This window comes from Myxine glutinosa, chromosome 1 (assembly GCF_964187855.1).
Source record: "Myxine glutinosa chromosome 1, kmMyxGlut1.1, whole genome shotgun sequence".
NCBI lineage: Eukaryota > Metazoa > Chordata > Myxini > Myxiniformes > Myxinidae > Myxine > Myxine glutinosa.
The window spans coordinates 176,511,980-176,522,955 of NC_136261.1; the positions used below are offsets into that span (position 1 = coordinate 176,511,980).

The 10,976-nt window shown below is 44.1% G+C and overlaps 1 protein-coding gene across 1 annotated transcript; it reads left to right on the forward strand.

Annotated features, from left to right (window-relative positions):
* The first annotated feature begins 6,387 nt into the window (after positions 1–6,387).
* LOC144890667 (envoplakin-like) lies at positions 6,388–8,547 on the forward strand. The gene has a single exon (XM_078771796.1). The coding sequence runs from the start codon at positions 6,388–6,390 to the stop codon at positions 7,363–7,365; it is 978 nt and encodes a 325-aa protein (XP_078627922.1). The 3' UTR covers positions 7,366–8,547.
* The last annotated feature ends 2,429 nt before the right edge of the window (positions 8,548–10,976 follow it).

The window sequence follows — 10,976 nt, forward strand, 5'->3', positions numbered from 1 at the left end:
AGGTCCACGGGTACTGCAGCACGATCGGCGTGTTTAGCAGCCGCCGTTCCTTCGCGGCCCTGCTCATAAACTGCCGTCAAGGCCCCAAACTGCTGTGGCTGAAGCTGCTGTGGCTGCTGCTGCTGTGGCTGAAGCCGTTGTTGTTGCTGCTGTTGTGTGGACGTCGCGTGCTCTTTCCAGGACTCGTCTGGCTCGTCTCGCTGTGGGGACGTCGCGTGCTTGGCCAGGACTCGTCTGACTCGTCTCATCTCAGGTGGGGGCGTCGTCTGCGGGTTATATATGCCATGCCCCTGAACCATCGCGAACCTCCTTGATGTTTCTCTCTACACCCTCTCCAAGTCCAACCCCTTGTTCGTGGTTGGCTGAGTGGGGCTGACTCACTCCTCCCCTCTATGACAAGGTGGAGACACGCCTTTCTTCCCCGACCCGAGCACATGTTCAATGGTGGTTTTGGGGCGAAATCAGCAACCCACAGCTGTAGCAAACCTGGCAAACTGCCCAGTGCAGTTGGCAATGGAGGCTTGGAGGGGATGTAGCTGGCATTTGAGGCTTGGCAATGACGCAGTTGGAAATGGAGGTTTTGGGAATGGGAATGAAAGGGGATCTATCTTATTTCACTTGGTGCAATGGAGTGTCATCTTAATGGAAGAGAAGGCCTTACCCAAATACACATAATAAAGATATAACTATCAACAAAGAGGAAATCTATGATTGGCTAACGTGTGTGCTTTATGGAATTAACTACGGGAATGCCCTTTGACCTTTATACAACACTGGAGTGAGGAGGGCGATATTTCACAACAATTTACACTACAACAACAAAAAAACAAAAACATTCTCATATCCACAACAATATATATATATATATATATATATATATATATATATATATATATATATATATATATATATACATATATACACATATATATATATATATATATATATATATATATATATATATATATATATATATATATATATATATATATATATATATAAATATAAATAAATAAATAAATTATATATATATATATATATATATATATATTGTTGCGGTTTTGAAATAAAGGTTAATTTCCCCTCTTCGTCACACCACAACATGAAGCCTCGCGATAGTTCAGTTATTTCTTCACAAATGTGAGCATAGTCCTTTCCTGTGTTTAGTTTTGCGTTGAGTAGGCCAGTGAGATTAGGTGTTCTTTTGGCGCTTTGCTTTGATGCTTTTGGGTTTGGCGCTGAAATACCACACGGCAGGCCTGAACAAGTCGACCGAGGCCGAAGGAAGGCGGGGCAGGAGGAGTGGTCGGTAAGCACGAGCCGCCAATCAGGGCTCGAGGGGAGTGGCTAACCACGACGACCAGAGGCGGGGTTTGGAACATTCGAGTCAGGCCGGGCGGGACCATATAACCGTGCAGGCCCCCACCTGAGTTCCAGAACAGCGAGAACGTATGAGAGCGCATGAGAACGCACGAGAACGGACGGCACGAGAACGCAGAAGGCAGACGAGAACGCGACTGGAATTGCAAAGCGAATTGAATTGCCTCGTTGTACACGAACTTTCCCCGTTCCCCGTGCTCTGCGCTGTATTAATCGCACGCTCGAAAGGACGACCCGCGCCGGGCCACATACGTGCCGCGAGGATTTCCTCCTGCCTGCCTTCGCCTGATATGTGCCGTGAACATCGGAGAGCCATGCCTGGTGAGCTGCCCCGAGGCGACTGACGGCGAAGTGCACTTGGCGCGCAAACTTCTCTTCCTCCATCTCCCTGTGTATGTGAGTGGGCCCATTTGCCTGGGAATAAGTAAGACTGATTAAGCTCTGCTCTGTGTCCCTTTCCTTTCATTCTGATCATTGTACATAGTGTAAATAAATTCTGTTCTTCCTCTGATTTGACCGTCCTGTCTCTTCAATCCATTGGCTTCGCATGGTACAAATAAAACCGCTCGAATCGGGTTCCAATAAAAGTAACAGCACGAGTCACATGATACGCATTCCGCTCGGGCGTACTCGATTAAGCGTGGCTCGTGCGAGGCTCGATCCCCGCTTTCGTGGCGGCGTGGGTACCAAAGGTACGTGCGAATTTGTCCCGAAACCCTTTTTCACGGTTGCCCGTAAGTGGCGATTCGGTCTCGCGGACCCGAAGACCCAGGGGGGGGGGGGGGGGGAGGGTTTAATCTCCCCTTTGTAACGGGAACGGGCTTCGGGAGATCCGCAGCACTTTGCTGTCACAAACCACTTTGCTGCACCTTGTTACACTCACACTCAACGACCACAAGCCTTGTGGCCTTGCACCTCTGCTGTGCAGCAGGGAGCAATGAATGGAGACAAACGCGAGGAGAACCTGCTTCATAATGCAAAAGACCTTGGACTTGGGCAATCATTTATGTTCCAGCAGGACAATGACGCCAATTATACAGCCAAAGCAACACTGGAATGGCTTCAGAACAAGAACGTGAAAGTCCTTGAGTGGCCCAGCTAAAGCCCAGACTTGAATCCCATTGAGAATCTGTGGAAATGCCTGAAGATTGCTGTTCACCGACGCTCCCCATTCAACTTGACAGAGTTTGAGCAAATCTGCAAGGAAGATTTGCTGCAAATATCCCTTACAATATATGAAGCTGCAAATATTCACCGTTGTTTCCCTTACACCATGACCGCGGGTTTATTTCCGTTTTTCCGGAAGTTACGGCCCAGCTCGGATGGCGCTGCGGTGTATCGGGAGAGTCAATAAACGTGTGCTGCAATCGATCATCGCCTGCCGAGATACCTTTCACCCCGGCAGGGTGATGTATCAATGTGTGTGTCGTGTCTTGCACGGATGTTAAACTGGGGATCCTGTCTGCCAGCATTAGTTTGTGGGGATTAAAAATCCCATGGCGTTCTTTGTGAAGAGCAGGTGACCTCTATCCCTGGCATCCAGGTGAAATTCCAAGTTCCTGTTCCAACCTACAGGGGGTCACTGCATCAGCAGTACAGCTGCACCTCAACTCAATAATGCTACCTGGAGCTACATGCTGCATCTTAAGAAGAAGAAGAAGCAATGTATCTATTTTGTGTTATAAATGAAAATTTGTTGCTGTTACTTATCCCTGCCATGTTTCAGGCTCCACCATAGAACTTTGGTCCTTGGTGAGTGATTCGGTGCCACGATGTTTTATTGCATGTCAGAGGCCTAACTGTACTTTGGAGAGAAGGAATTCCAAATTTTGCCACCATTATGGTGAAAACCTGACAAAACTTTGTCCAAAGACACCATGAGATCTTTAATGTCGACCAGCAGTACAGGCTGGCAGATGAGTCCCCAATTTGACATCCCCTTTAAGGAATGGTTAACCTTTTTGATGCAACACCTTGCCTGCGAAGCACCAATCTGGCAGCTAACAGTCAAATCAAGAATCTAACCCAGACTAAATGATATCAACACAGCTACCCCTTCTCGTGTCCAACGCTCTGCTCCAGCAGTCCTCCTCTATTAATGGGCTCAGTGTCAGCATCTTCAACATTCTCTCCTGGCAGCCTCGCACATTCAACATCACCAAATCTGCCTCCAAGAAACTTGGTTTTCTTTTCAGAGCTCGCAAGTACTTCAATTCCCATAAGCCTCTCACCCTCTACCAAACCCTCTACAAATCCTGTCAGACCGGTGATAAAATACTACTCCCATGTCTGCGGTGAAAGCCCGCTTGGAATTTGCAAAAAAAGTACCTAAAGGACTCTCAGACTGTGAGAAACAAGATTCTGTGGTCTGGTGAAACCAAGATTGAATTGTTTGGCTTCCGTCTGCCCACTCTGCCATAAAGCCCAGATCGGTGGGGTGTTGCAGTGATGGGTTTTTTTGTAGGCTTCCCCAGATCTGTGCCTCGACACAATCCTGTCTCTGAGCTCTGCAGGCAGTTCCTTCGACCTCATGGCTTGGTTTTTGCTCTGATATGCATTGTCAGCTGTGAGATCTTATATAGATTTAAATTTATATAGATCTTATATAGATCTTATATAGAAAAATGAATTTAAACGATTTCAGTATAAGGCTGCAACATAACAAAATGTGAAAAACGTGAAGGGGTCTGAATACTTTTTGAATGCACTGTATCTCTACCTGGTTATTATTAGGAGATGTTGTACACCATTATGCTACAGGAGCAGCAGGAAGTATTTCAGGTCCTATTGTTTTCTTGAATATAATTTATATTATTAATACAATACTCTTTTTTTTTTTTTTTTGAATATTGCATTCTTTGGAAGGAAATAGTTTGTGATACAATGAAGTTTCCTACCCTCTGATGTTCTTAGCACTACGAGAAGGCAGCTGAGCGATACAAAATAGTGGTGGAAACTACTTCAAATACACAATCGCCCCTCACGCTGAAGGGTGCTCCCTCTCAGGCTGATCGCATTTCTGAGGAGGTTCGGAACACTCATTCGTCACTGCAAACATTGAATGTACTTCACATCGTATTGTTAACTTTTCATGCAGAGTAATTAAATGGTGGTGTGCTTATGTTTTGTTATCTTGTGTGTCTTTAACCCATGACTCAATGGGATTCCTTAGGGGGGATTGCAAATCTAAAGGAGAGAGAATTGTAGAAGGGTAGGAACCGGTTCTTAGTGGATGTGGATGGAGTAAGGCTCAGCTGTGGAAATGGGAGAGAACATGAGTTGGTGGTGGTCGGCAAACTTGAAATACTGTATGGAAGAGCTCGAGCAAACAGGAACTGATGGTAAATGTGATATAAAACAGGTGAAACATCATGTCTCACATTTCAATAAAACCAAGTTCTCTCCTGAGCAATCCATTGTTCGTACAATCGGCCAGCGTTGTTTGTTGATTATCCTCAATGAGAGCATTTTCATGCTAAACAAAACACAAGGTTCGATGTCAGCAGGGAGTTTTGAACAATTGTTAATTTTTCATCTCTTTTGGAACGACAAAGCAACGTTTAGTGTGAAAGACAACACTCCGGTCGGAGCATCATAAAGTAGGCCGTCCTCTGGAGTGGATGTTAAGCTTAATGTCTCAAACGTACACTTGTTTGTAAAAGTTCAAGAGGTTACAGTTTCTTAGAACAACCAAGATAGAATACCAACACAGATTTTGTTAGGGTTAGGGTTGCACACCTGCTTTGTTGGTGTGTGATGTTTCTCAAAACACAAACCCACCCTTTCCATCTTTTTGTTTCCAGGAACTGCAGCAAAATCCCACAGAGGAAGAACCACAAAAACAGACTGCTGGAGAGGTGGAGGAAATGGCTGAAAAAGCTGAAGACAGTGATGTTCCAGAACCTTCAATGGAGGCTACTGACGAACCAGTTGATGCAGGCGTCCAAGCATTGACAAATGATAACGATCTTCTCATGGCCCTAACCACTCTGAAGAAGCAGTATCATCAAGAAAGAGAAAGCAGAATGGAAACTGAGGGGAAATTAAATGACTTGCAAGAAAAGATTGACGACTTTAAGCAAAGCTTGGATGCTGTGGAAGAGGACATTGAACCTGGAGATGATGTGGACGAGGAACTCTCATTAGCAGGTATTGATAAATTGCTTGAAGGGGAGGAAAAAGTTGCAGTCAGTGATCCTACAATGCCTACAGACACAAAAGATGTGCAGCCTGGCAAGGAATCACCAACAGCTGAACCAGGTTATAAAGATATGCTGGAAAATTTAAAAAAACAGCTTGCGGAGGAAAGGAGGATACGAGAGGAGACTGACAAACACATCCTCAAGCTATTGCAAGACACGGAGAACGCCAGATTGCAGAGCCCAACAGAAACGCCAAATGCTGCTGGCATTGCTCAAACGATCGAGCCAAAAGCACAAACTGCTTTGGAGAAGGAAGTAGAAGATCTGCGGCAACAGCTGCAGGATGAGAAGTGGAAAAATGAAGAGGCAGACAGGGAGATCCGAATGCTGCGTCTTGATGTCATAGACCTTGGGAGTAAGGCAAGCACACAGCCCATTTCCAGAAATGCAAAGGAGGAAGTGTCACGTCTTATGAAATGAAGCTGCTTGAGGAAGAGAAGCGCAAAGGCCAAGAAGCCGAAGATAAACTTCGAGCTATCTCTAAGACACAGCCTGCAGCATTACTGCCAGGTACACAACCAGGCAAGGATATAGCACAGCTCAAAGATGAAGATCGAAACACATTGTGGCAGGAGCTTGTTAAAGAGTCTCAGAAACGAAGAGAGGCAGAAAATGAGATTGGTAAGTTGCAGATTCAAGTTGCAATGATGGACAGCACATTGGCAGCTGAGAGGGCACATACGCATGCAGATGTAATGGAAGCTTGCAACAAATGTGAGGACCTTGAAGTGAAACTGGACGACATGAGGCAAAACACAGAGGAGGACATAAATAAAACAAAAAGATGCTGCGAGATGCACTAACAATGGCACCGTCTTCAGGTGATGACCAGCAAATAGCCCAAATAACTATGTTGCTTGAGGAAGAGATAAGACTTCGCAAGATGAAAGAGGATGAGGTGGCCCGGCAAGTGTCCAAGCAACAGGGCTTGCAGTCACAGATTGATCAGCTCCAAAAGGCTCTGGGTCGCTCTGGAAAGGCTTTAAAAATGAAGGAGGAGGAGGTAAGCAAGTTTATGGATCAGCTGGCCAACGCCACGCAGAAGATTGCAGCTCAACATAAGGAGAAATCACAGTCTCACATGAAGCAGCGTGTGAAAGTGATAGACCCAGACACAGGCCGAGAGCTCGCACCAGCGCAGGCCTATCAGGAAGATCTTATTGACTGGAGAACTTTTTGCCAACTGCAAGGACAGGAATGCGACTGGGAAGAGGTAACAATTACAGGACCGGAAGGAATGAGTACCATGTTTCACGATAGGAAATCAGGCAACCGGATCAATGTGGCCGAAGCCATTCACAAAGGTTTGGGCACACAGGCGGATTTGGATAGGTACCGTGCTGGTAATATCACCATTGTCGAGTTGGCTACCAAACTATCAGGACACTCAGGAGCCAAAAACCCAGATGGTACCCCAGCAGTTGAGGAAACCCTTCCTGTATCTGGTGTAATAGTTGAGGGAACAGGTCAGCGTTTGCGGATACGTGTGGCTCATAGCCGTGGTCTGCTGGAGTCAAATGCAGCACACCGGTTGTTGCAAGCACAAGCTGCCACCGGAGGCATTGTAGATGTGGCCAATGGGCGACGCCTATCACTGCAGCAAGCAGCTGAGCGTGGCCTCATTAACTGGTCATCCATCGCACATCTGTCAACAGCTCAAAAGGCATACACTGGTTTTGAAGATCCATTGCTGTCGGGTGGGCGATTGTCAGTGACTGGTGCACTGCGGTGTGGCAAGGTGACACGTGTCGATGCCTTGCATTTCTTGAGGCACAGCACTTGACAGGCGGCCTCGTTGAACCAAACCACATCGGTCAACTACCGCTACATCATGCCCTCAACACAGGACTCATCGATCGAGAGCTTGCAGAAGAGCTGGGAGATGGAGCTAGCCATCCGCAAGATATTGTGGATCCTGGGAGCAATGAGCATGTCAACTATGCACAGCTACTTGCACGTTGCTCTATTGAAAACTACACAAAAATGCCACTCATTCCAACAAAGATCCCTCCGTGCAGTCCAGTTTACCATCGTTAGGTCGAAGCATATGCTGCACAAGTTGTCGTCTGTTTGAGGCATGCCACTAACGTTTGTAGCTTGGCTGCACTGCAAAAAAAAAATGTTTCATCGCTTTTAGCATTGGCAATGTGAGTTTTGCCAAATTTCTGCCCTGGCTCAGCATGTGAGGAGCACTGTGCCTTGGAAGCATGCTGCACTCCATAAAGGTTCTAGATAAATTGATATTGTGATAAAATTTGAATTCAGATTAATGCACGTCCATAAACCACTGCGGATATATTTTAAAGCACTGGATGTGTTTTGTGGAGGTTGTGGAAGTAAGTGACGTGAACCAGGCAAATATTTCTTCTGCTTGTATTTTGAACCGTCTCCGGCCTTTGTTTGCAAGGTGTCGCTTTTGGCAAAGCCCGGGCCTTTATGACCAGCTTTTCAGCATGCATCGTGGTGGTCATCTCTGGTTGATATTTGTCAGATGTAAATTTATATTAGAATGAATAACTAGTCTTACTATTGAAGGTGAGTGTCAATGCACAGCGGACAGGTAGAACAATGCATGAAATAAACAGGATGTCGAACGAGGTATGCTAACCACCATGGGAAGCAAGGAGAAGCTGTTTCAGGTGTTAACCCTTCGTCGAAACAAAAGAGGTGTTTACCCTTCGCTGTTAACTCTTGTTAGCTCTGAGGAAGGATTAACACCTGAAACGTCAGCTTCCCTTTGCTTCCCACAGTGGTTAGCATACCTTGATCAACCTCCTGGTGATTTCATCCATTTGCCAATTCATATTGCCTTGGTTACACCTGTGCTTTTGAGCTAATGTCCACTGTTGCACATTTAAAAACAGGATGGTTTTGTTTTACATTCCACAATTCTGAAATGTTCACTCGTTGGCTATAAAGTTCAATGAGTGATTGGTATGTGCAAATTTACGAGCTGATAAATAAATGATGGTTGTTTCCTTAATATGTGGTGGTGAATATCCTCGAACTTGAAGAAGGTTGTTGAAGTAGCATTTTTGAGAAACAAGAAGCTGGTGGTACCCATCTCTGCAGATCAAGATTCAAAGCACCCATTGCAAGTGAACCCACAGCAGCATCAGACGTGATACATATTCTTGCTTACCGAAGCACGAAATTCCTCGTGGTGCAAAGTTGCAAACTCGAGTGATCTTCACATGAACGTGCAAGTGCCATGGAGGGAACGTTTTTCCATTTCATGGAAAAGTCAATATTCGTTTAAAATATGAGGAGAGTAGTGTAATAATGTTGCTTCTGGGACACCTCCGTTTAACATGGGAAATCCCTATCTAATGTCATTTACCCCCTTGTCTTTTTCAAAAATCATAAACACCTCTATTTCTCCCACCCTCATCTTTATGAACCTTTTGTCTGTAGTACCTATCCTTAATGTTGTTCATTAGACCACTCAAACACTACAAATATTTGTTTTCTCTTATAGACCTATCATCCTTCTTCTACATATCATCTGGCAGATTAATCTTTGACCCACTCAAACATTGACCCATTCACTTCCATATTAATTCTTTCCCTCCCTCATTGCCCCTAAACACCTATATTTCTCTCACCCTGTTCTTTACGAACCTTCTAACCTTTTGACATGTTATCCTTATTCATTAGACCACTTAAACACCTGTGATCCTTCTGACCTCATGGACCTTTTAACCTTTTACTCTTAATATCATCTGGTGAATATAACCCACTCAAACAACGACCCTACAAATATTTGTTTATGCGTGGGAAATAATTTAATTCTCCTACAACTCTCTTCACCATCTAATATATTAACAAAAAATATGTTTGAGTTTGGTTCTTTATTAAGATATTTTAACTGAGCTAAGATAAAATGGTAAACCTCCCTCAATGTTCTTGCTTGAGCGCCTCCAGTGCCACATACCATTTTTTGGTAAGCTCCGCCCACTTTTTGGTAAACCACGCCCATTTTTACTAAGCCCCGCCCACTTTTTGTTAAGCCACGCCCACTTTTTACTAAGCCCCGCCCACTTTTGCTAAGCTCCTCCCACTTTTGCTAAGTCCCACCCACTTTATAAACTCTTCAGCATTGTATCATTTCCAGGTAATACATTACATCATTTTCAGGGAATTTCCATCACATCATTTCCAGTTAAGACACGCCCAGGGAATTTCCACAGGAAGACACACCCAGTCCTTATAAAAGGCACCGACCACACAGGCTTTTTCAAACGCTTTCTGCTTCACTTGAGAATGGACTACTATGCCGAAATGGAATGGGATAACTTTGCTATTCCATGGAGTCCTACTACCTGTGTAGAACTCAACCTTCAGATTGATGAACTGGACTCGAACCTCTTATCAATGGAGGTAAGTTTGTTTATTTATTTATTTATTTATTTAATTTTTTTTTTATTTATTTTTTTTTTTTTTAAGATGAGACTCGTGTAAGAGTTAACAAAGTTTATTTTAATATTCATAGAGCTTGATTTATACAAATAAAAAATATTGTATTAAATTAATACATTGTTATTTTCTTTCACAGGAAATTGTATCTGAGATACGAAATGAAAATTCTGCTTTTAACACAACTTGGGATGAAGTTATTTTTTTGTTTGAAGACATTTTGAACAACCAAGACCCCCAGAACGAGTTCTACCTTGATGACCCAGCCAAAGAGTTATACCTTGGAGATCCACAAAATCCTGAAAAAGAGTTTTACCATGATGATACTTGTTGTGAGTTATCAAAACAAAACCCACTGAACAAGTTCTACCTTGATGAGCCAGAATACAAGTCATACATTGGAGACCCACAAATTTCTGAAAATTGGGAAAGGAGAGTTCTCCCTGATGGTCCGCAGTTATACTATGTGAGACACATCATAGAAACCCTAAAAAATTGGGCAAGGAGAGTTCTCCCTGATGGTCCGCAGTTATACTATGTGAGACACATCATAGAAACCCTAAAAAATTGGGCAAGGAGAGTTCTCCCTGATGGTCCGCAGTTATACTATGTGAGACACATCATAGAAACCCTAAAAAATTGGGCAAGGAGAGTTCTCCCTGATGGTCCGCAGTTATACTATGTGAGACACATCATAGAAACCCTAAAAAATTGGGCAAGGAGAGTTCTCCCTGATGGTCCGCAGTTATACTATGTGAGACACATCATAGAAACCCTAAAAAATTGTGAAATGGGAATTCTCCCTGATGGTCCGCAGTTATACTATGTGAGACACATCATAGAAACCCTAAAAAATTGGGAAAGGGAAGTTTTCCCTGATGGTCCGCAGTTATACTATGTGAGACTTATCACGGAAACCCCCAATATTTCTGAAAATTGTGGTTTTACCTTGGGGACTTGGAAAGATGGTTATATTTT

What these genes read in the sequence shown, in the direction of transcription:
- LOC144890667 (XM_078771796.1), top strand. Translation starts at nt 6,388, where the DNA reads ATGGCACCGTCTTCAGGTGATGACCAGCAAATAGCCCAAATAACTATG.